The following is a 25,733-nucleotide window of genomic DNA, read 5'->3' on the forward strand; positions in this document are numbered from 1 at the left end:
GCTCAAATATCTGATGTTAAGACTCAGCGTTTGGCACGTTTAGCCAATGGGGTTAATACATCTGGATTCCATTTTCAGGCAGATGGATTATTGTGCTTATCTAATCGAGTGGTTGTACCTAATGTTGTGGAGCTCAGGAATGATATTCTTTCTCAAGCTTACAGGAGTCGATTATCAGTTCATCCTGGAAGCATGAAAATGTATAAGGACTTGCGAACTAGATTCTGGTGGAAGGGGATGAAGCGTAGTGTGTATCAATTTGTTTCTCGATGTTTGGTTTGTCAACAGGTCAAGGCTGAACACCGACGACCAGGTGGATTACTGCAGAATCTTGAGATTCCCGAATGGAAGTGGGAGCACGTGACTATGGATTTTATCACCCATTTACCTATGACTTCACGCCAGTGTGATGCTATCTGGGTCATTGTTGACCGTTTGACGAAATCAGCACACTTTATTCCTTACAACCGGGAGTATTCTTATGATCGCATGACACACTTATATGTCCAGGAGATAGTGCGATTACATGAGATTCCAGTAAGCATATTCAGTGATAGAGACCCGCGATTTACCTCACGTTTCTGGGGTAGTTTTCAGCAGGCGTTGGATACCACTTTGAGTTTGAGCACTGCATATCATCCGGAGACTGACGGGCAGTCAGAGCGGACGATTCGTACTTTGGAGGATATGTTATGTTCTTCTGTTATGGACTTTGGCTTATCTTGGCAGGATCAGTTACCTTTGATCGAATTTGCCTACAATAACAGTTATCATCGTAGTATTGATATGACACCTTTTGAGGCATTGTACGGTCGACGGTGTCGTACTCCGTTATTCTGGGATGAAGTCGGGGAACGACAAGTCGAGGGTCCTGAGTTGGTGCAGCAGATTGTAGACAAGGTGGATTTGATCAAACGGAGGATCAAAATTGCTCAAGATCGACAAGCCAGTTATGCTAATATTCACCGCAGGCCACTTCAGTTTGAGTCTGGTGAATATGTATTCTTACGAGTATCACCTTTCAGGAAGGTGATGAGATTCGATGTGAAAGGCAAGTTGTCTCCTCGTTTCATTGGGCCTTTCCAGATACTGGAAAAGATTGGAGATGTTGCATATCGTTTGGCGTTACCTCCAAATATTTTCAGTATACATAATGTTTTTCATGTATCGTTACTTCGACAGTACATAGCTGATGAATCTCATGTGATTCAGTCTACTGATATTCAGCTAGAGCCAGATCTGTCTTTTGTTGAACGACCACTCCGTATCCTAGACAGGAAGGAGAAAGTTCTTCGGAACAAGACTATACCACTTGTGATGGTACAGTGGCAGCGCCGAGGCGTTGAAGAAGCAACTTGGGAAACCGAGAGCCATATGCGAACAGAATATCCTAAGTTGTTTGCTTTATACTTTTGATTACCATATAAAGATATAATTACAGTTGTTGTAATAAAACATGGTTTGATGTTTTATATTGTTATCTTAATTTGTCTTTAGATTTTATTTCGCGGACGAAATATCTAAAGGTGGGGAGAATGTAGTAACCCAGATTCCATTTTAAGATAATAATATGTTAAACATGATTAAGGATTAGTAATTAACCAATTTCGGAGTGTAATTGGACTTCAGAAGAAAATTTGGGCTTTTGACTTTGGGCCGGATCGAAAGCTCCGAACCCAGATCGGAAGCTCCGATCCCAGCCATTTCGGAAGCCGATCGGAAGCACAGAGATCGGAAGCTCCGATCCAGGAACGGAAGTTCCGATCTCCAGCTGCCAGCAATGCTCGATGACTCAGCCGCAAGTTTTGACAAGTGTCGAATGGAGCGTAGATCGGAAGCTCCGATCGTCGGATCGGAAGTTCCGATCCTGGCGTGTCAAGCATGCACGCAGTGAGCGGATCGGAAGCTCCGATCCTGAAATCGGAAGTTCCGATCCTGGCCGGGAATTTTGCCTATAAATAGGGCTTGTCTGATTTCATTTGAATTACAAATTCCCGAGTTTCTTTCTTCAGTTATATAGTGTGAGTTATACACTTGAGGGCCCTATCGGTTATAATAGAGGTTCTGGAATAACCAAGGTGTGGTTATAGTCATCCGGGACTAGTGACTCCAAAGGGCTTACTACGGACGAAGGTATGGTCCGAGAATATATTTAAAGTTTTGGGAGTACTTATTAGCTTAGTTAAGGCTTATAGAACATGTGTAGTGATACGGTAAACTTTTGAATATAGGCTTAAAACCTAGGATCCTACTATACTTGAACTAGCCTAGAGGTACGTACACATTGACTGAAATTGCCAGCGAGTATACATGTTTATATGTTGCATTTTATTTGGCATTATTATATGACATGAGATATGATTTACCGCTTTCTTTATTCATATGTCATGTGCATATACACGTTGAGCCTATACCTTGTTATACCTGACTATAGAGCCACTCAGTTCTATATTCGATAGTCTGTCACTGAGAGTACCGCGACGGCGGGGGCATTTATGTCTGACTACTCTGGTGTACTAGATGAGTGTGGTTGCACCCAGAGGTTGATCCGTGCGGTGGCAGCACTCATGTGGCGCCGGTACTGAGCATGACTTTTCAGATGATCCTTTATCAGTCATCATGTTGCATGCATCGTATATATATGTTTACTCATTTTTATGTACTGGGCGTTAGCGCTCACGTCCTAGTTGTTATCTTGAAAACCCTATTCCACGGGGCAGGTCGTAGGATGGACGGAGCTGGTAGTTCAAGGCAGGACTAGGGAGCAGGAGCCTTGAGGAGTTAATTATACAGCAGGATTCGATATAGCTGTATAATTTAAATTATTCGATATGGTTGTATCATTACAGATTTAAGTCTGAATATGTTTTACTAAGCTGATATGTAATTATGGATTAAGTTTCCGCACGTTTTACTATGTTAAGCGTTATTGCTTTATTAAGTTTAATGCATGCTATTAGTTGTCAGTTAGTAGGTGATACCATGCAGGGTCACTACATATATGTTCGTGAGATATATAGATCGATTTAATTCATATATACATTGAAAAATAATATTTTTTTATTAATCGAATCGGAGATCCGTCTTAGAAAAATTGACTCGTGAGACAGTCTTATATAAGTTTTTGTGACGTTGAATTGGTATCCTATGAGACGGGTCAATTCAATCCTTATTTGCATGAAAATAATAAATTTGACAAAAAAAAAAATTAACAGGGTTCCATAAGTCAGGTCGAATTGGAGTTCCTGTTAACAAAATTGACAACTCTCTCATACGGTTTGATAATAATATATAATAAATTTTGAGTGGAATATGTCGATAGTAAATCTTTTAAACTACTATGTTTTTAATCTATCATCAGTTAACAATGTAAAACATGAAAATGTTATATTGAATGATTTATAATGAATTATTCCAAATATTGAAACATGAACAGTACAATTTTTCTCAAAGTATAAAGAAATAAGACACCATCAAAGGGCATCATAGCGACAATATCATTTCGCTTACTCGATTGATGAGTGTGCATGCAGAAAATCAAAAGTACCTCACTTAACCTTACTGAAAAATTAATGTTGGGAATTTTTTTTAATAACATATGAACCGCAATCGTTACTTTTCGATAAACACTGGATAAATTTCGAACTAACGCAATAGCCTGCAAACCATGTTATTTATGTTAATTATTTGACGGATTCGACGATCACATATATGTGTGTATGTATACACATGAGGAGGGGTACATAGTTACACGAGTCTCGTATTGAAAGAAGCATATAGAAATTACGTGCATGATTATTGATTTCTTGTAAAATGGAAAGGCCTATGTTCCTCTCACATGGGCCTGTTCCAATTAACATTTAGATGTGTACAATATCATCTATATTTAAATCAACAAACTATATATACTTGAAATATCTCTAACCTAAAGTATCAAAAAAAATAAAATAAATAAACATCTCAATTTATTAATTAGGTCACAATTTTTTTTATATATAGAATACGCTTAACAAGGCTTATATAAGAATAGGCATGACTAGACATGGCCAAGGGCCGGATCTAACCATCGGCCCTTGGTCAACAGGTTTGACCTAGAACAATGATCGGACCGGTTATTAGGTGATCTAGTTACGATTTATGAGTATCAAACCCATCGACCCGACAGGTCAGTATTTTTTAAAAAAATGAAAATTATATATATATATATATACACACACACACATATATATATATATATATGTATATATATATATGTATATAGTTTCTTTCAAGTGCCTACCATCATGCCCACCAATGATGTGCCACTATTCTATAATGAAATCCGAGTGAATGCCATATAATATAATGATTTAATAGCTTTTTTTTATTTAAGATGATAAAAATTGAAATTATATATATATTTTTATTTAATAAATGTAATAGATTTTTTGTTGAGATAATGAAATATTTGATAGAGTTTTTATAAGTTCAATTCTGAAAACTTTTTTTTTAATTTTTATTATTTTAAAAAAATAAAAGGGTCGGCCCGAACCTGACGGTTAACCGGACCAAAACAGTCGGTTCCACGACCCGTACCGGAACCGACCACGAGCGGGCCGGTTAAGAGTTGATATTTTACCGACCCAGACCCGAACCAAACTCGGCCCGTGGCTAAGTCTAGGCGTGACAGAGAGGCGAGTCTCACCAAACCCGGCATACGACTCATCCCATCAAATCGATGGATCTAATTCGATTGAAGTCGCTAGAAATTCTATTTTTAAAAACTTAGTCATTATATATAATAATTTTTTTAAAAAAATAATAAATCTATATACCCATAACAAAATAAAATTATAATTATATATTTTGTTTTAAACACATTATTATAAAATAAAAATATTTTAGTATTAAAATATTAGGAGCTAAAATTAGGAATTAAAGTATACATTATTCAATAAATAAACTATATAATTAGATTCTTAATAATATACTAGTTTCGGTGGCACACACGATACATATACGTAAAATAAATGATATGATATGTCATGCTAATCAATAAAGTTTTTTTTTTTGACGGTACTAATCAATAAAGTTGATGATATAATATTTTCATGAAAAATACAATATTTTTGTGGAAAAAAAGAAGGAATTGGAAGAACAAAAAAATTGTAAGTAATTACCGACTTTGAATCGTGAGAACTGGATCGAGAAAGCAAGTAAAGTAAAAGTTTTACCTTTTCTTTCTTTGTTTTAGGCATTTTATCGGATTTTTTTATGTGCTTTTGATTATTTTTTATTGCTCCGATCCTCTCGATCTTCAGCCTTCGTCGTCCTTCGCCTTTTTTACAACCCTAAAAAATCAAGGCATTTGGATGAGGAACTGTGGTTGACGGATTTCTTTTAGAGAAAAACGGTTTTTTTTTTCAAATTTCAAATAAACTTGCTCCGTGATCCAATCATTATCTAAGTTGTTCGAAAAAAAAGAAGGATGATATTTGAAATTTATCATACCATCGGACCAAAAAGAATTACTATCCACTTCTCAGCCTTAATAAAATATAAAAGATGTATATGTATATTTATAATATATTGTATTGATCAGAGTTCCGTTTTATGCGATTGAAATGGTGAAACATGATTCACATGTCGTTTATATGTGGAAAATAACTTAAAAATCAATTCTGAGATATCCGAAAATGGTTCGGGAAGTCCAATGACCCGAGTAGTTCGGATTCAGCCACACTGGTTCGGAAGCAGAGGGTCAGTTCGGACCATCGGAGCTTCCGAACTCCATCAGACACACACCTATATGAGGTGTCAAAAAGATGTTGACAAATGACAAGTTCGGTCCCTCCGAAGGGGATCGAACGATCCGTACAACAGTTGTCCAGTGAGGTGTCTAAGTGTAGTTGATGCGTGAGATGCATGTGAGATCGAAGCGTCTGAAATGTGAGATCGGACTGTCTGAAGATGATCTGAGCTTCCGAAGACAGGCTTCCAGATACGTTTCAAGACATGTAGGATTAAATCTTCCAAGCTAAGGTTCGGAGCTTTCGAACTCCGTATATAAATAGACCAAATATTTTTTATTCTAAGTGCATGTTTTAGGTGTTTGGTGTGTGTTAGTAAATATTTTGAGTGTTTTTAGTCACATTCTCGAGGGCCAGGATGGTTACTAATTAAATAAATCATGGGATTAATTGGAATTAAAATATGAAGTACAAGCTTCGGAACCATCAGAGAGTTTGGAAGATCCGAAGTCTAGTTCGGAGGCATCGAACCAGGGCCTTGACAAGTTCAGAAACAGGGCAGTTCAGAAGGTCCAAACTCCCCCACTTCGGAAGCAACGAAGTATGCATTGTTGGTTCGGAAGCAATGGACAGTTCGAAAGTTCTGAACCCATGATCAGAACGTCCGATCCCAGTCCAAGCCAGTTGTTAATGAGATGTCCGAACCAATGTGATTCTCAATTGCATGCAAGTTTCGGAAGATCTGAACATGAGTTTGGAGCGTCCGAACCTAGACACCCAGATATGTGTCGGGCATGCAGAGTTTGGAACGTTCGAACCCGAGTTTGGAGCTTTCGAACTGTGCCTTTAAATAGGGGTCCAAGACTTCATTTTCAAACCACATATTCAGTCATTCCTTTCTTGATTTAGTATAAATAAGATAAGTCTTCACTGGTGTTAGTTGTTCTTTGTTTATTCCTAGCTTTAGAAATGCATCATAAAAAATTATGTCAGTAGAGCTTTCGGAGTTCACCAATACTTTATTCACAGAGAAGTTAGATATCTGGACTGAGATGATTATCGCATCATCATTCTTAACTTGTGGGTATTTGAATTTTTCATTGCTGAAGTATAATTGTTCATGTATCTTAATGATTTCAGACGCGGGCTGAGAGGTGTAAGCTGACAGACGTGAGAGAAGGTTCTTCCTCAATAGCTCTTAGAAGATTTTTTCCCGCATTCTCCATGTCATCACGAGCTGGCCCCGTATTTATCACCGCAATTACTCCTCCAATGGTCACGTGTTCTTCCCAAAGATCTTTAGGATGCATATCGTCTCTCCTTGTTCAATCAACTTCTCTATTTCAGCTCGCAAGTTGTGGCAATCTTATGTCGTGTGTCCCTTATCTTTATGGAAATCACAATATTTGTCAGATCGTTGGCGATTTGGATTTTTTTCATTGGGTATGGGGGGGGTTTTAGTAAGCCTTGTTGTTCAACTATAATAACAATGTCGGACAAACGTGTTTTCAATGGAGTGCACTGAAAGTGGGTGCTATAAGATGTTTGCTTCTCCTCTTCACTCCGTACTTCTTGTATTTATTCTTCTCCTCTTTTTCCTCCGTCAGGTTTTTCCTCTCGTTTTCTCTTCTTGATATAACTAGGTTTCATAGCTTCTGCTACACAGGTATACTCCCATGACCTTTCTAACAATTATTCTAGAGTATTTGGAGGTTTTCTCGTTATTGATTCTTTGAGTTTCCGATGATGGAGATTATGCTGTATAATACCCGTCAGTAAGTCATGATTAACGTGTGTAACCTCATGAATTTCCTGAGTGAACCACTGTACTAATTCTCTCTCGCTTTCTCATTCTTTCTGGACTATCGAGAACAAGTATACCGTTGTTTTTGGATACTTTCGATTAATGGAAAATTGGTGAAAGGAGCGTTCTGTAAGTTCCTCAAGACATCCTACCATCTCAGGAGGTAGCTTGTTGAATCATGTGAGAGCTTGTCCTGATAGAGTAGTTCGGAAGATTTTACAGTATGCAACGTCGCTGATGTCATAGAGATCAGCCTTTGCGTAGACTGTCCAGAAGATCTTGCGTATCCCCCGCAACATTAAATTTAGGTAGGTGTGCTATTGACTCTTGTTGGCACTTGGCAGTACCTCCGCCAAGATAGCGGTGGTGAACAGACTGCGACGAGCGAGCAAGATGGCTAAGGAGCCCTTATCTCCTTTGGCACAGCGCAGCTCCCTAAGGAGGGGTGGTGTGTGACTATCTTCCACAACTTTTCGAAGTTCGGTCCTTTTTCATGTTCACATGAGGCACTTCGTTAGTTCTGACGACCTTGTTTTTCCTATGGGAACCTATCGTAGTGATGAGAATGCACGTCTCCGTCTGGTGGACCCTTGTTCGCACTACCCTCCTGCTGAGCCACCAGGTACTGTGCCATAACTTCAGCTACAACCCTGGTTTATGCATCCTCCAACAAGGCCTTCAGGACCTCTAAGGTGATTAGGAAATCCTGATTTTTTCGGGAAGCTGAAGGTGGGTGATCTGGTTCCTCTTGGGTGTCGCGAGCTGCATGTGATCGTGTTTGCATTCTTAGTGATTAGATGACTCTTTCCCACAGTCGGCGCCAAACTGATGCTCCCTAAATAAGGAACTCCAAGTGACCAGTCAATTAGGTTGAATAGTAGCTTTGGGAGACCAAATGCTCCTTATGTGTATAATCCAGTAAAATTTGGATCGTCACCCGTGTCAAGAAATAAGGTTAGAGACGCCAGGGGATGCCCTGCAAAAACTTCCAATGTTCAAGTCAGCGATCATCTCAAAATATGTACTAACGAAAACTAAATAACTTTTAAATCATAAATTGAGAGAGAATAAGAGTGTAACTTGAAATAGAAAAATGTCTTCTTATTTATATACTTTCCAATATGGATTATGGGCTTTGAAAATGTGGGCATCTTCTTCCGGGCTTAATAATTTTTATAATTATCTAAGTTTTCTAATTCTATAATTAAAGTAATTTTATTTTCCATACTTTTGAACATATGATTACAAATTGGACCGGTACCTCTCATATTCACTAATCTTACTCTAGGAGATAATGGGACGTTTGAAATTTATGACTTTAAAAATTAGAAATAATTTGATTGTATTATATTATGCTATGTTTGGATTAAAAGATTTATCAGATATTTTGGATCTTAAATTCTTATCTAAATTCATTTATGAAAGAAAAACTAGTTAGCTATATAGGTTTGCTAACAAAGATATGACTTATATTCTGAATTTATATCGACAATTGTTCAAAACCTATGGACGAACAGATGAAACATCAAAGACTCAAGACTTTTGTTTTCAAACACCATTTTCTAGACGACAAATGTGAAAATTACACTCTTTTTAGATCAACTCCAATTCTCAAGGTTTACATCAAATTTGGAAGTTATCTTCAAGATTCCAAGTTCTATTTCAAAACAGAGACACTAGATATTTTTGACAATTACTGCAAACTCTATTCAAGAATGGTTATAGACATGCTTCAAGATGAATTCGATCCAGAACCAATAAATGACGATGAGCATTATGACCTCATGGATCTTCTAGGAGAAGAAGGATTACATAATATTGATACATAATTCAATATTATGTCCAATTTTAAAATTCAAGTTCCTTGGAATTTTCAAAAACCCGGGAGGGAATAGTGATGACAATACTTTCAAGAAGTTGTATTATTGTAATCTATTATTAAAAAGAAAAAAACAAGAAAAAACAAAACAAGAAAAAGAAAAATCAGACTACACGTGAAAAAACAGTAGTAAGTTGTCAAGAAAAAATACATTTCAAAAGCAGACTACACGTCAAGAAAAAGCAGTAGTCTATTTTCAAAAGATGCAAAGATTATGTCGGCCAACACAAGCAATTATTTTGCTTTACGACAAAGAAAAAAAAAAGACAAGACGTCCACTTCGCCACCAAGAAAAGCAAAAGAAGATAAGACGTCCACTTCGCTCAATAGTCAAGATTCTCATCAAGTGCTTTCAAGAAAGCAAACGAGACAAGACCCTTCACCATTATTGACAAGGAAGAAATCCTACTACAGGCGTCCCTCAACTGCTATAAAATAGGCAGGACAATCAAGAAGAAGGAAGAGCCAATTTAGACAGAGCAAAACATAGAGAGATAAATTTTCATATTTTCCTTCTGTATCTGTTTTAAATTCCTCCGAATCAATTCAAGTTTTTGTAATTCAATCTTTCAATATTTTTGTATTTCATTCTTTCAAGTCTATCAATAAAATTATTCTTCGATCAATCCATCTGTTTACTTCTATGGGATCATATATATATATATATATATATATATATATATATAGAGTAATGATACCCTGCACACCCTTACCCTGCACACCTGTGGGCACCTGCCTACGTGGCGCGCCCACAACCACACAATTGTTTTTTACAAAAACTGGCTGACCAATCATGGACCGCCACGTATGCGGTACTCATGTTACCCTGCACACCTAGGGTGCAGGGTATCATTTCTATATATATATATATATATATATATTATTCAGCAACATGAATTGATTAATTTGTATATCAATGTCAGTGAGAAGAACTGATGATTTTGTCTGAAGCAAAAACCTGCCTCATGCATTTCTATGAAAGTGTGCTATAGGAGAAACCAAATTCGCACTTGTCAAGAGATACGTAAGAGTGAATTTTACATAGTCGAAAATTGTACGTGTGATACGTGCTTTTGTACGATGAAATGTTGGAGGTCTCAAAGAACAAAACCAAAATCCCCACCAATCACCATCCGACGCTAGCGGCAGTAAAAGTGGTGGAGGTGAATCTGGCGGCAGTGGCGATGGGGATGCCGCCGGCGGAGGAGGTGGAGATATATCCGTGACAGTTTATTTAAAAACAATGTTATTGCATGCTAGCTAGCTACTTGCTACGATACAATAATAACTCCACATTGTTTCATTGGATTTTTTTATACTAACTCAAAAACTAATAATAATCTTATGATTGTGGAGAAATACAAAACGGAGATTTGTATTTTGAAACTTGTCAGAGTAATTACTAATTAGAATACAAGTCCTATCTTTGTTAGCAAACCTATACAGCTAAGTAGTTTTTCTTTCATAAATGAATTTAGATAAGAATTTAAGATCCAAAATATCTGGTAAATCTTTTAATCCAAACATCGCACAATAATACAATCAAATTATTTCTAATTTTTAAAGTCATAAATTTCAAAACATCCCATTATCTCCTAGAGTAAGATTATTTTTTTGTTTTTCCAGTCAATTATGAGCCTAAATCCAAAATTCATATTCTTCGTCAAATGCCTTGATCCAAATGAAACACGAGGCCGTTGGCAGACGAATCCACGTGTTGCCTAAATTCTTGGGCCAACCTACTTTAATAATTTATGCCATGAACTATGATTGATTGGTTTCTAGAAAATATTTGAGGATGTTGAACTAATTTTTTTTTTTTAAAAAAAGAATTTATGTTTTGATGTGTTTGATCGTACAATGAATTAAAAAAATATTTGATATTTTCAATTTATTTTAAGTGGATTTGTATGGATTTGAAATCCCAATAAAATTAATCAATTCAAATGCAACTTAAATTAATTTTTTTTAGCAAACTTAAATTATTATTTTTAAATATAAATTTTTTTAAAAGGCTTTCATTAAACTACCATAATGAATTTTAGCTTAAAAATTAGTTAATTTTTAAAAATAGCCTCAAGTTCCAAAAATGACCATTAAAATATATTTTGTGTTTAGCCTTCTTTTAAACTTTAATTTTTCTATAGAAACACAAAACACATATTAAATTTCAAATGAACCGTTCATAATAAAAATCTGAAAGTTTATGCAAATAAAAATCTAACGACTAACATATAACAAGGCATTTTCTACCAAAATTAATATTTATTAAATAAAAAATAAGTTAGTATTTTTTTAAAAAAATAGTAAATTACAAGCAATTCTTATTTTAGATGAGATAGTTAACAACTTAACGGTGAATTAAAACTTTCATTTTTTTTCCTTCTTTTCATCTTGTAATTTTGTCATTTTATATGTGTTATCAAATTTCGATTTTAGTAATGTACTTTTTTATATATATATTTGGTAATTTTAGCTTTTTTTTTTATTTAAAACGTTGATGTGACAGTATACATATCAACATTGTATTAATTTTATAAATGAATAAAATCGCTAAAGACAAATATATCGGAGCCAAAAAAAATCCAAACAATTTTCCCAAAATTTATTTGAAAACCAATTAATTCGATACATATTTATAATAAAAAATAAATTTTAACATAAAAAATAATATTTTTTTATAAATTTTATTGAAGCCAAATCTGTATCACCAAATAATTTCTAAAAAAGGTTGACTCTAAAGGGGATCCCATTTCATATGAGTCAGAGGCTCATTGGCCCATGCGGAGGGTAAATCGAGGGATGTGCACGAGCCGCAGGGACCTGAAAGAGGGAGCACATGACCCAATCCCCAGAGCATACCCCACAATATTTCAGCAAAAAATATGCTCCACACGAGGATCGAACCCGCAAAACTGGGAAATTTCTTCCCACCTCATCTCAGGTCTTACCAACTCGCCTATGCGCCGTATCACCAAATAATTTGATCCGCGACACGGAGGAGTAATAGATGTATTAAATTTATCCAAAAGTATTAAAACACCACCTTCCATCAGCTTCGCTGTAAGATCTGTATCTCCTTTGGGCGAATCAAGAAACTTGAGCACTCGAGAAAATGTCGTCGCCTTGCGCCACCCTTTGCGAAATCCTGTTCGCGATCCTTCTCCCTCCGCTCGGCGTTTGCCTCCGATATGGATGCTGCACTGTAAGTTATCGGCCCTTCGATTCGTTCCGCGAAATGAAGCCTGTTGATCCAATTTTTTGCTTTTACTGATGAAATATCCTTGTTTTGAGCAGGTGGAGTTCTTGATTTGCTTGGTTCTGACCATTTTAGGGTACATTCCCGGGATAATTTACGCGCTCTACGCGATTCTTTGCGTCGATCCCGAGAGGTTCCGCAGTGACCAGTATGAGCAGCTCGCTTAGTACTTGTTGTTCGTGATATTTGTGTATTGCCGTGTTATTTATCGTTGGAATTTGTGGTTTGGAAAGGATTGTGCTTTCTCGGAATAATTGTGGATTTTGGTGTTGCGCGTCATCTGTTCGACATTTGCGACGCCTTTTTCATGTTCAATTCATGATAATGAATTGATGGATTTGTTTTTTTTACTTACTGTTTCAGTGTTTTCTCTCAGTTTCCCTCGAATCCTTTGAAGTTTTTATCTTTTGCTTATAATTTTGATTTACAAAAACTCCCTTGAAACCTTTTAATTACTGAACCATGAAAAAGTATTGCTTTATTTCATATATGGATCGAAAAGATCCGTTTCACTTGTAAATATCTGTGACACCGTCTCCTTTGGTGTGCTTTTTCTGTTTGAAAATTTTTATGTTTTTCCGTGTTCAATTCAGGATATCAATAAATAGGTAAATTTTACTTTTTTGATCATGGTTTGAGTATTTTCTCCCAGCCTTTTCTTTTCATCCTCAAAGTTTTATCTGTTGCTTATGCATGAGCAGTCTGTAATCCCTGCAGCTAACTGAAAACTTGAGTTGAAGCTATACCACCATATGCATTTTTGGGAATTCTTGTAGGATAATGTGGATATGTTACTTCATGTTTCCAAAAAAACGAAAGCCTTTTTCCAAAAGCTTATATAAACAAGCATTGCGACGTCCGATTAGATTTGCTGCTAAGGGAGATTCATTTTGTGACATCAAAATATGATGCTTGTGTTGTTGTCCTGTTGTTTTCAATCGACGCCTTCTTCAAAGTTACGACTAATCTGCTAAGGGAGATTCATTTTGTGACATCAAAATATGATGCTTGTGTTGTTGTCCTGTTGTTTTCAATCTTCGCCTTATTCAGCAAAGTTACGACTGGATGTCATAAGGTATATAACCATGGAGAGTAAGCATAGGTGCAAGGCAATGCTATGAGCCTTATTGAAGGTGGGGTGGTGCCATGAACTGTATGTAATATCTAGGAATCCAATAAATGTTCTAACAGAAGATAGATGAGTAATAATGTTGATTCACCTTGGATGCACCCTTGCTATATTGAAGGCGTGCTTAAAAGGCGCGCGCCGTCTGAATTCAATGCACACTCATGCTTCATTGTTGAGATGCAGACTTCATGAATTCTGGCTGGGATTCTTGCATTTATCTCTCCTATCACTGGTGTATTTGACACTCAACTTGTTCATCAAGTGTAACTTATCGTTCATTTGATCTTAAGTTTGGAACGAGGTTTGAAAACCAACAAACATAACAAAAATGAATTGTCTTGTCACTTGTAATTTGTAAGCATCTAGTACATCAGAGGTTGCTAGCGAGCACACAAATTTTTATATACTATTTGTTGCTCAAATTATTATCCCATATTTGATAAATTTTGTGGATAATTTGGCGAATTAAAATTATTTTACTGAACTTGATATTATATATATTATGAAAGATAAATATTACTCCTTCCGTTTCACACATTTAGTCATTTAGATTTAGATTAGGTTACTCTTCCAATTATATAGTTTAGTTTTCATTAATATTATCTTTCCTACTCTCACAACCCACTCATTTAGGCTATTTTTTTCCATCCGTCACAATTATAATCTAGTTTTCATAGTAATCTTAGTTTTCTTACTCTTTTACGGATTTATTTTATTTAAATTAATATCTTTAACTACTTTATAATTTATTTATTCTATTAAAAGCTTCATTAAATTAAATAAGGTCAAAAATAAGAAATATCTTTATAAAGTTTTATTATATTAAAATGTGTATTAAGTAAGGAAAAAAGGATATTAAATTTTGATTTTCATGAAAAAATACAAGAAAAGAAGTATTTCGGACGTTCTAAAATCTATATCAAAAGTCAAAACATTATTTTGCATCTTTTGTGAGTTACACCAACAAGGTACCAAATTTTACTACTTTCATTTTCCATAATTTTCCTATTCAATTTCTTCTTTACAAATCATTTAATACCTTTGAATTTCAATTCAAAAAATAATAACAATAAAACCTTTACATTTTAAATATAAATTAATCACATACTATTAAAATTTATGTACAATAACCATGCTTACCCCATGGATAGATAGATGGAGTGATATATACATATACATTTTTTTAAAAAATAATAATAAATAAAAAAAAAACTACACGTTGGATAATACATCGAAGGTGATCATTGCGACGAGAAGGTTTCACCGATGGACGGCGAGAAAGGAGGAGAAGCCGCCGCTGATTGGGCGGAGTTAACGGAGGAGTGCCTCTTCAACATCCTCTCCAGACTCTCTCTCCAAGACCGATGGCGAGGGGTGATGCGAGTCTGCAAGCCCTGGCATCTAGTCTGCAAAGATCCGTGCCTCAACTCCGTTCTCAATCTCGATGCTCACTTCGATTCCGCCACTGATTTGCCTCGGTTCTGGACTCCAGAATTTGAGCGAAGGATCGATAATATGCTCCGATCCGTCGTTGTTTGGAGCGGAGGCTCCCTTACAGAAATTCGCCTCAGCCATTGCTCTGCTCGTTCTCTGTCTTTGGTTGCTGAAAGGTATTCACATGTATTTCTTTGTCATCTTAAACGGATGGATTATCTGCATAATTTTTATTTTTTTTTTCCTTTTTTAGATTCAGTTGTTGGTAAATATTCTGTTTGGTGTATATTTGAACTGAGGATGATTGAAAGCTGATTAATTTGAGTTTCAGCAAAATCGTTGTTTTCTTTGTTGATGGATGTTTATGTACCTTTTGTCGACTTTCTGGATGTAATTTTCAGAATTTCAGTTTTCATATTGATTGCTTTGTATCGCACGAACTTGCAAAAAGTCAAAATTGCAATAAAAGTGTAACCTGCGCCATCCAGCCCATTAAATTGTTGAATGGAAGATCTACGCTGATAGATAGAAAACCTAGCATGAGTTATGATGCATAGCATCACATGTTGTGCTGCAATAGCTCACATTGTCCAAGATAAGAAAGGAGTTGATGGCTGGAGGCCCAATTGGAATGGTTCATCGGGAAGTTTTTGTTTCGATTTAAAAGTATTGCGATTTAAACATGTATGGTAATCAGAAGGCTTATAAAGTATGCATCATCTTTGTCTTTCGTGATAGCTTCTCGGCTGTAGCAGCACCCTGCAACTTTATGATTTATAATTTCTTTCTTCCTTTTAAATCCACTTTTACCTTGGAACATCGTTGTAATGTTGTAATTATGCGATGACGAGGCTTCGTTGAGTTGAATTTTAAGTATAACCAATGTTTATTACAAGCAAATGAAGACATTTAGTCCTTTTAGATTACTTGTGTCTTTTCACTGTAATGATTAACGAATTGTTGCTTTTTTGCCAACTTGCTCTTAGTTTTATGATTCAAAGTAAGCTAGAAGCACGCTTTCTTGTGACGAGTGAGTGTTGATGCTGGGTGATTTTCTCAATTTGTAACGTTTTTCTTCTTCTATGTTCACGGTTTCACTAAATCTTAGAGCATCTCCAAGCAAGATACACAGGGAAGTATTACTAATCTTGGTGGTTGAAAGCTCTCAGTTGTGGCTTAAGTAAAAATACCAAAAGATACACTGAACGGTTTATCAAATTCTTGTTTGTCCTTGAATCTTTTCCAGGTGCCCGAATCTTGAAGTCCTTTCTATCAGGAGCTGTCCTCATGTCACAGATGAAACTGTGGCTGAAATAGCATCTGGATGCCCCAAGATCAAGGAACTGGATTTCAGCTATTGCCATGAAATATCTCACAAGTCTCTGGCTACAATAGGATCACGTTGTTCCGATATAAAAGTTCTAAGGCGGAATTCAATGAATTGGCTGGACCCTTCCCAGCATATGGGAATAGTCCCAAAAGACTATCTGAATGCCTGCCCGCAAGATGGAGATGCAGAAGCTGCTGCCATCTCAAAATATATGCCTCATCTTTTGCATCTTGAACTTCGCTTCTCAAAGTTGACAGCCAGAGGCCTTGCTTTGATTGCTGAAGGGTGTGCAAATCTGGAATATATTGATCTATCTGGATGTGCAAATGTGACTATTCGCGATATTGTAAATCTGACATCTAATCTGAAGAACTTGAAACATCTCAAGAAGCCCAACTTCTATATCCCAAGGACCACTGTTCATGCTGAAAGATATGGGCATTGGAATTTGTATGATGAGCGATTTCAAACAGATGTGTTCAGAATTTGATCCGACGGTGAAAGTATGGAAGGATAACAATTGTGTTACTGCCGAGCTGCTGGCGCAACTAGTCACATGACCGGGACATGACAACTCAGGGGTGGTTTATTCCGAATCTCCGATAATGAATGTATGTTAAAAATTTTAATATAATTCCATTTGTACCTCAGCTTCTGTTGAATGTTGTTTGTTTAGTTAGTGTGATTTGTGTAATCAACTTAACCTCATCTGTTTTCCTAGTGAAATAACCTTGTAAATATTCATTTTCTACTGTGATTACTTCTTTTTGTACCACTATTATTTTTTAATTTGAGTTCGAGCTCGAAATTTTAATCCTGCCAAAGCTGAATTATGAATTGATTCGAGCTCCATTTTTTCAATTTCATTTCATGGATGAACTTTATCAAGCAAATGCTCAAACATCACCTTAATTTATTAATTTATGGAAAATTATGGAAAATAAGAATTTTTGTAAATGTTTAAAGTTTAATCTCACACTCCTCTCTTCTTTTGTTGGCATTCTACAAGATATACATGCATACAAGTCAGTTTATTGGTACTAAAGAGCATTATGATATCTAATCGATCAATAATTTATGATATCGAGTAATCTTTACATCAGTTCACTTGCACTAAATAGGTTTTACAATAACGAGTCTCACTTCATTAGAATGATACCATCATGATGCTGAAGAGCTTAAAAACTACTGCAATAAAATTTTATCGATCATCCTGTAAGGACTTCAACATATAGCCTTCATAGTCTTAATTCACGAAGTGTCGAATTTATGATTTTATGATCTTCACGAAGTCGTTTTGTAATTTGTCGGTTTTAGAATCTATCGAAGTTGAAGAACTACATTATCTTCCCGAAAATGATATATGTTCATCTAACAATCATATCAAGTTCTAGCAAATATTCTGGGTTCTCTATCTTCTGGTTGCAAGTTTATGGAGACTCATAAATTTTCTTCCTAAAAAATTTGCTAGAACTTGTTGCGAATTTGATACTCGTAAAAAAGTATATATAAGTAGACCCCTACCACAAACATGGCAATCAAAACGATAGGATTCCAGAACTTGAAAATTTTAGAAGAATCAATTAAATGGTAGCATCAGATTCTATATAAAATTGTTCATAGTAGCATGTCATGATCCACAAATGTAACAAGTCACCAAAATTTAAAACTAATCAAATACAAAACAACTGGGGTACTAAAGGACAAATCAGTCTCAAGCAACCATGGCCTGGGATCTGCCACTTTCAACAACCAAAAATCTTTTTACAGGTTCTAATTTCTTTCACTATTATGGCCTCTTGAACAAAAAGAAAAATTAAATATACAGTTTCTCATAGCTCCACCTCCAACTTATTGCTCAACAAATAATGTGTCAATAGCACATACTGGAGGTGAGAAAACCTCAAGGTGTAAATAGTCTCCAGCAACCGAGTGAGCTCTAAAATAAGCTCTCGCAGGCTGCAACATCCGAGAACTGCGAATCCAACAGCTCATTGCCAGAAGGGTCGGATTTGACAATCTTTATTATAGCATTGAATACGACTTTTTGGAGAAAATCATCACTCGCCTTTGTCAGAATCTCCTTCACGACCTTAAAGTCTAATCCTCCTGCTATAACAAGTTTTCCGATAATCTCCCCAAAATTAGCTGGTGCTTTTGGTAAATCGATGGCTAGATCATCCAGCAAAGTAGCATAGAGAAGGCATCCACCAATGATATCCGTCGCACTAAGAACATTTTTTGCATACAGGTACTCCAAAAGTTTGGAGACAGGCTCCACGCAAGGTGGGTTTTTCTCCAAACCAAGGGAGATGGCTAATTCGACGACTTCTGGATGATAAGAAGGCGATTTCAATTCTTGTACACATTGAAGTGCTTCGTCCAAATGTCCGATACTAAAGTATTCCTCCAGAAGAGAAACTGTTTCCTTCTTCAGCGCATCTTTTGATTTGGCAGATGGAGCCACAGGTTTGCCTGTAACTGGCGTCACAGATGGAGCAGTAGGAGCCATTTTGTATGGCGCAGTCGCGTGAGATCCAGGGTCCATACCATAATGTACTCCATAGCTAGATGGGCGAGTGGGAGATGCACCACTCCCCTGCAAGAGGGCACTAGTTTTGGTACCTGTGAAACCTCCAGTACCTTGAGGTAAAAGTTGCTGGTTCACTGAAGGGGATTTCCCAATTGGCGGCTGAACACGCCCAGCAGCCTGAATGGTTGAGCCATCACCTCTTGGGATAGATCGAGACCTAGGAACTTCCCAGTTTCCATTTTCTAGTCCTGGCATCCCAGGCATCTTCCTTCCAGGCATCCCAGGCATCATACCACCGGAACCAGGGCGATTCATTGGGAATCCAGTGGGAGAAATACTCCCTGAATCACCAGAAGCAACAGCTCGACTATTTCTAATACTAGCAGTAGCACCTGGACGTAGCCCCAGATTTTTCTCAGCCTCTGAATGGATCTCAGTAATTTTTTTGGCTTTCACCTGGTATGTCGAAAGAATAAACCAGAAAAGAAATTAGGAAGGAGAACAGTACGAAAAGTGGCAGTAAAAACAGTCACACTCACCTCTTCTCGGCGTGGAACCCAATTATTGGCACGCAGATCTAGGACATCACGAACCATGAATCTCAGTCTTGAGGCAAGCTGAGAATTTGTCGACAAATCCTTCAAGCGATTGAAATATACATCATTGATGCGCTTTGATTTTTGGTTGTCACTGAGATGTTTACCAATGGTGTTGAAGAACTGACATATGGCCTCGACATTCTCCTCGGCGGGACAGCTCTTGGTATCATGCCCCAGTAGTTCCTGCTCAAGAAAATCTCATGCTATCACACCAGCTTGTAAATAATAAAAGACGGATAGACAAACTCATTAGACTGATAGACCTACATGCAGATAAATAGATAGATAATGTGTGAGATCGAACCTGAACAATGTGGTGAACTATTTTCTCAGGGACCATCTTCTGCTTCAGAAGTTCTCCAATTAGACGGATGTTTCCAAGTGTGCGCAGTTTGAGTAACCTCTCTTTATCTCTTCGTTCCGATTCTTGCTCAGGCGCAGTCATCTGCGCAAGCTCTTCCCTCAAATTTTCAGCACCTTCAAATGCCTCCTGGCAGTTGTTCAAGAGAACCCGCTTAAAAGTAATTTCTTTCCCACCGGGCTCATCCGATGGAAATGGAGGGAGCTTTTCATTTAGATTTGAACACAGCAACGCATACATAGGGCAAAATGTTGGCTCCAGCACTGCTTTGTCAAATATCAAGGAGATAACTCCCTAAAAGTAAGAAGGAAATACAACAGAAGCTTACATGAAAAGGCACAAAAATAGACATAATGATAAGAAGAAACCATACCAGCAAATTAGAAGTACGTAAAAACAGAGTCTAATACTAATATCAAAACAGTACCTTCAAAATATCAGCTGAAGTAATCCCAGAGTCAATCAATTGATCCTTCAGAAGATCAAATTTCTCAGGGGTCAGTTTATTCAGGATGCTGCATAATATACGAGGATCAGCAATAATTATTAATATAACAAGGTCAATGTCATAAAAAAAAAAGAATTTATGGTGGACATCTGTTGGAAAATATACAAAGATCGTGTCAGCAAGTAAACAAATAAATGACAAACTTTTTGCCATTTCATTATTTTACATGTTGCACAAAAATTTTGAAGGAACCTGATGTCAATAGCAACAAGTGCAAAGGTCACATCAGAGTAAGCATATTGGTTAACGTTTGAGAACCTGAGTTACTACAATCAGAAAAATTATGGTAGGTAGGAAGTTAAAACATCTAGGTATTCTATATGCATTACACGCGACAGGTGAAAAATGGAGATTAATTACCCCTTCACTGTTTTTAAAACACGCTCCTTTTCAGAAAGGTTCCCCCTTTTAGCAGACCATGGTACATCAGCCTTGGTAAGAGCAGGTGCAACCTGTTTCACAAGCCATACATGAAATAAAGAAAATGTTTTGAAGCAACAGACTGCATGGTGGTCATAATCACATGCCATATATGACTGCTTACACACCCTCCAACATAACTAAGATCAGCAGAAATGCCTTAAATAACATTTCCAGCAGACATAATCACATGCTTGAAACTTTATGTAGACCAGCAAGTAATAGAGAAACAACATCAACAGAGAGATTTAAATTGTTTGCTAAAAGGAACGGCCCTTAGAATAATATCATAAGTTGAACTTCTGAACAAGTGCAATACTTTAAAGATTACCACACTGACATGTGTGACAAGAACGAAGTGTAAAAATAAAAGAGAAAAGATAACTACGCCTTTATATAGCAATTTAGCCAATAGTACTCAAAAAAGCTTAAAGAACCCAAAGACGGTGCAGGTAATTGCTTTCAGTTGGTCTACATTCATGCGAGGGCAGTCTAAAATTATTTCCCACATGTGAACAAGCACATTTACAATGGAAGTGACAAAAATGTTGTACATCAAATATTCAGGTGAATATCAACTATCAAGTATCGCTTTCTCTGATAGCATGGTTCAGATGAACTAAAATAGAAAAAATATACGAGAACACCATGCATTACAGCATATCATAAACCTTATTATCATATTCTTAAGAAAGTATATATATGTAATAATACTTCATATCCATCTCCAGCACAAACTAGCAGAAGAGGAACATGATAGACATGACAAATAGCACAGAATGACACAACAGAGAGAACGTAAATAAACATAGAAACCCGAATAATTATTGATTAGCTAGTTCGCACTCTTATCTGGTTTGCTAATGCACAAATACTAAAGCATATTTGGCAACCAAATTTAAAAAGGGTCCAGAAACAGCCGAGAATATATAATGGTGCAATTTTAATGAAAATACGCTACCCCTTGGTTGGAAGATATTTGTGCTTTTGAAAACTGCGAGTTCAGCTGCTCTTGCTTATATTGGTTCACACCTTGTTGCCTCGGGTCAAAATTGCTGCCAAAGTCTTTCTCTTTCATTGCCTCCCAGGATCTCTCATCAGTAGGCAACGAAAATTGTGCAGAACGATTACGCCAGTCACGATTGTCTGTCTCAGAATATCGGTTTGGAGCCTGATTCGGGAGCTGCAAAGAGGGCAATTTCTATCAATTATCATCAAAACCATAAAAAAATGGGAATTAAACAAACTCAAATTAAGCCCAAAGAAGGACAAACTCAATTACATTATTTTCTCCTCGAATCCAACTTGGATCTGCACCAAAAAATTCAGAATCAACTTCTTGTTTGACTTTCAGAATATCCTCTGGAATGATTATGACCTACATAAAAGCAACGAAACACGTGAAAAATATTAAGATACATGTCATGGCTGGAGCAAGATATCAGCAGCAGCCAGCTAGTAAATAACGGTTCAAAAGGTATCATTAAAGCATATCAACAAATGATTAAGCTACTGGCTACACTTAAAGTGATTACTAAAAAAAATGTCAGTCCGTATTTAATGATTGTTAAAGCTTTTAAAGTAAACGCCACAAACTTTGCAGTTTTCAACTTTTCACCCGTAAAAAAAGATTCGAATGGCCCACCAAACCCGTAAAACTAATTGATATACATGCGTACAAGAAAAGTGGTTACATAACCGATCGAGCTGATTCCAAAGTAATGCTCATACCAGAATTATGCAAAAGAAATCCAGAAAAATGTATACTGCCATGCACATAAACGGCGGCATCACATGTGAGGAGATCATAAATAAACCTTACCTCCCTTAAATGCAGTAGCTGGTCTTTCGTATATTGGATCCGTTCACGGCCATCAAATTGAGAGTCTCCTGTCTATTAAAATTTAAATAGAGTTTGAACACTTGCATATAACCGGTAAACAGTTACTGGTAAAATTAATTACAGATCAAAAAGGATCAAGATATTGGGAATCTATTTGAGCAGAACGAAGGCATATATTCGACAAAAAGTTATTGATCGTGTATTCCTTTTCACGAGGTTCCAATAAACTAGAATTTTGTCACATTCACATAAAACACGAATTTTATCTGCACTATCAAGTGTCAAGAATGAGAAATCGACCCCAATTCCATCCGAGTCATCTCCCATGATTGTTAAATAGGATAATCCATGTAAAGATCTTTACTTTCTACAAACAAAACTTTAATCCTTCACTTAACTATCCAAACGTATGTTTTTTTGTTTTACCTATAGCGCGACTCAATCCCATGGAAACTAAAGCACGCACATCGAATGATTTCTTCATGGACTGCACAATATTAAAACTCACAGAATACAAGTCTATGCCACTGGCCCGACGATGAACATAAACACCAAAAAGAAGCAGCGGAATACATCAATGCTCGGTAAAAAAACAAATAAAAATATCAGCGATTCTCGGAAGAGAGATTCAGAAGGAAAACAAACAAAAAAACGCTGGATCTGAATAAAAAAAATCCAACCTTGAAGAGAGGGAGTGAAGTTGCAGGGGTACCACCATGAGGACGCAGCAACGGGAGATCAGAATTGGCCGCCGTTGATGAATCTAAGCGCGGTCCGAATACTCTGCTTCCGCCGCGACTGCCACCACCTGGTCTCAAGCTCAACACCGACTGATCAGACTGCATAACTCCAAATCCAACAGATAAATAAACAAAGAAAATTTCCACCGTCCAAACAACCACAAGCTTTCTCGCAAGAATTCTGATCTATCTCCTGTATGAAAACAGGCAAGATAGAGAGAGAGATGGATAAGAGAGAGAATTAGGGTTTCCTCTCTCTACTGGTGAGAAGGAGAGGAAGAAGAAGTTAGATTAGGATGATGCTGTGTTATATATAGAGAAAAACCCTTATTTTCACGATTTATTTATTTATTATGTAATGTAAATTATAATCTTTAATTTAGAGATAATATATTGGATATATACCCTCAAAAAATATTATTGGATATATGTTAAATTTTTATAATACTTTAAATATTTTTTAAAATAGTCTAATAATTTTTTTTATAAAATAAGACAATAATTACATTTATAATAGTCTAATAAATTTAATTTTAAATAATTTATAAGCACGGCCTGTTTCGACCTTAATTTAATTATATTTATTTCTATCTTTCAAAAAAAAAAATATCCGTTGTTTAATGTGATCATTCTAATAATGAAGATACTAGCGACATGCGTCTCAAAAAGATGTCTAAATTGGTTAAATAGTACCGCATTTAGCCAATGGTAAAGTGTTCGATTCCTCAGTTTGCATGTTATAGCATTAGTTCGGGGATTTACCTAGTGCAAACCCAAAGGTAGCAACTGCGATTCCAACGTCATAAAAAAAATTTACATCTTGACAAACTTTTATTGGAAAAAAACTTTACATTTCGTTTATGACGTAAGAACCCGCGGCCACTACGTCTAGGTGTGCATTGTGTAAACCCACGGATTAACGCGATATCCTGCGAACTATGCTAGTCATGTAAACCGAACAAATCAAGTCATGTGCATAGACTAGTCCAAGAAGGTGTTGATAAGAGGAATCGACTCTTGACCTCGAACGCTCACTTATTCCATCAATTTGAATATCTACTCAGGGAAAAATCTTACATTTCATTCACTCTAAAATATACACCAGTGCAATTTTGTTAAAGAGTCGTCAAACAATTAAAGTGTTATAATTCAACTCTTTTGGTTAGACGTAATCGAAAACATGTGAATTTGGCATACGAGTGGTGCTCGTGTGCCAACATCAATGACCCAAATTTATTTGTAATCGTTCGATGTACCTTCGGATTACTACTCATAAATAGCAGTGAATTTTTCTGAATTTAGACCATATATGTGAAACAGTAATATTTTCATCTCTATATAAATTACCGCTGAATAAGCAATTTAACAAAATCCTAAGCTTGAATTGGGGGCAGTCCAAAAAAGGAACAATGAAATGAAACTTGTAGCTAAGCAAAAACAACCAAATTGATTGAGATGTTTGAATTGGTGTAGTAAAGAGCGTTTGATTAATGATCATGATTTCGATATCCACTAAAAATATTTTTTGAGAGAGTTCTGTCGCAAATGGTTTATCATGTTCGGTATGTTAATTGTGTAACTTGTAAGTTAATAGATCAGCCCGAATTTATTCAATGCACACCAAAAAGTAACAACTTTTAAACCCAACTAACAAATAAAATCTTTTTATTTTTCCTAATAACGTATTCATCTTAGTTAAGTCACCAATGTTAGCCAAGATTAAGAAAATCGAATCACAAAAATTAATTTTATGTAATTCCAATAATCTCATAAAACAGGATCATGATTGTTTTACGTATTTAACACGAATTAATTAATTCAACATACAAAGGAATTGAGATTACCCTTGAAGCGTGCTTTACGTTGTCTTGTCTGCAACAGATCTGCAACTCAACGCTTCAAACCTTCAACGTTTCTCCGGTGTTCTCACAAACTCAAAACGTAGGATAATTGTACGTGGTTACAACTTTCTGTCAGACTACGTTATATCAAGCAGTCTAGAAAGATAAGATAATTTCAAAAAGAAATTATCTCCTTTCCATAAATTAAAAGATTATCAAAGCTTATCAAATCTTATCGTATCGATAAAGTTTTAATTAAAACTTTACATAGATAAAGATACTATAATCATATTAATTTATTCCTATGAAATCCATAAATTATAA

At 36.2% G+C, this 25,733-nt stretch overlaps 3 protein-coding genes across 3 annotated transcripts; 2 read left to right on the top strand and 1 right to left on the bottom strand.

The window, feature by feature from the left end:
* The first annotated feature begins 12,474 nt into the window (after window positions 1-12,474).
* LOC140873590 (UPF0057 membrane protein At4g30660-like) lies at window positions 12,475-13,072 on the top strand. Its single transcript, XM_073276772.1, has 2 exons — window positions 12,475-12,617; window positions 12,710-13,072. Exons 1-2 carry the CDS (start codon window positions 12,528-12,530, stop codon window positions 12,836-12,838), a joined length of 219 nt encoding a protein of 72 aa, XP_073132873.1. The 5' UTR covers window positions 12,475-12,527; the 3' UTR covers window positions 12,839-13,072.
* Window positions 13,073-14,826: 1,754 nt separating this feature from the next.
* Window positions 14,827-17,294, top strand: LOC140873586 (F-box protein SKIP1-like). The gene is made up of 2 exons (XM_073276768.1): window positions 14,827-15,410; window positions 16,481-17,294. Exons 1-2 carry the CDS (start codon window positions 15,067-15,069, stop codon window positions 17,052-17,054), a joined length of 918 nt encoding a protein of 305 aa, XP_073132869.1. The 5' UTR covers window positions 14,827-15,066; the 3' UTR covers window positions 17,055-17,294.
* An 862-nt stretch (window positions 17,295-18,156) lies between these two features.
* LOC140873584 (eukaryotic translation initiation factor-like) lies at window positions 18,157-23,830 on the bottom strand. The gene is made up of 9 exons (XM_073276766.1): window positions 23,509-23,830; window positions 22,808-22,879; window positions 22,268-22,363; window positions 21,947-22,168; window positions 20,926-21,017; window positions 20,485-20,572; window positions 20,001-20,351; window positions 19,637-19,879; window positions 18,157-19,553 (listed from the first exon to the last, which is right to left on the bottom strand). The coding sequence occupies exons 1-9, from the start codon at window positions 23,671-23,673 to the stop codon at window positions 18,504-18,506; spliced, it is 2,379 nt and encodes a 792-aa protein (XP_073132867.1). The 5' UTR covers window positions 23,674-23,830; the 3' UTR covers window positions 18,157-18,503.
* Window positions 23,831-25,733: the final 1,903 nt, after the last annotated feature.

Source organism: Henckelia pumila, unplaced genomic scaffold (assembly GCF_033568475.1).
Source record: "Henckelia pumila isolate YLH828 unplaced genomic scaffold, ASM3356847v2 CTG_674:::fragment_3, whole genome shotgun sequence".
Lineage (NCBI taxonomy): Eukaryota > Viridiplantae > Streptophyta > Magnoliopsida > Lamiales > Gesneriaceae > Henckelia > Henckelia pumila.

Excerpts from the sequence above, each read along its gene's own strand:
- LOC140873590 (XM_073276772.1), top strand. The coding sequence starts at position 12,528 with ATGTCGTCGCCTTGCGCCACCCTTTGCGAAATCCTGTTCGCGATCCTT. Across the intron at positions 12,618-12,709 it reads TCCGATATGGATGCTGCACT|GTGGAGTTCTTGATTTGCTT; the intron begins GTAAGTTATCGG and ends TGTTTTGAGCAG.
- LOC140873586 (XM_073276768.1), top strand. The coding sequence starts at position 15,067 with ATGGACGGCGAGAAAGGAGGAGAAGCCGCCGCTGATTGGGCGGAGTTA. Across the intron at positions 15,411-16,480 it reads CTGTCTTTGGTTGCTGAAAG|GTGCCCGAATCTTGAAGTCC; the intron begins GTATTCACATGT and ends AATCTTTTCCAG.
- LOC140873584 (XM_073276766.1), bottom strand. The coding sequence starts at position 23,673 with ATGCAGTCTGATCAGTCGGTGTTGAGCTTGAGACCAGGTGGTGGCAGT. Across the intron at positions 19,880-20,000 it reads TAGTTCACCACATTGTTCAG|GAACTACTGGGGCATGATAC; the intron begins GTTCGATCTCAC and ends TTTCTTGAGCAG. Across the intron at positions 19,554-19,636 it reads GGGTTCCACGCCGAGAAGAG|GTGAAAGCCAAAAAAATTAC; the intron begins GTGAGTGTGACT and ends TCGACATACCAG.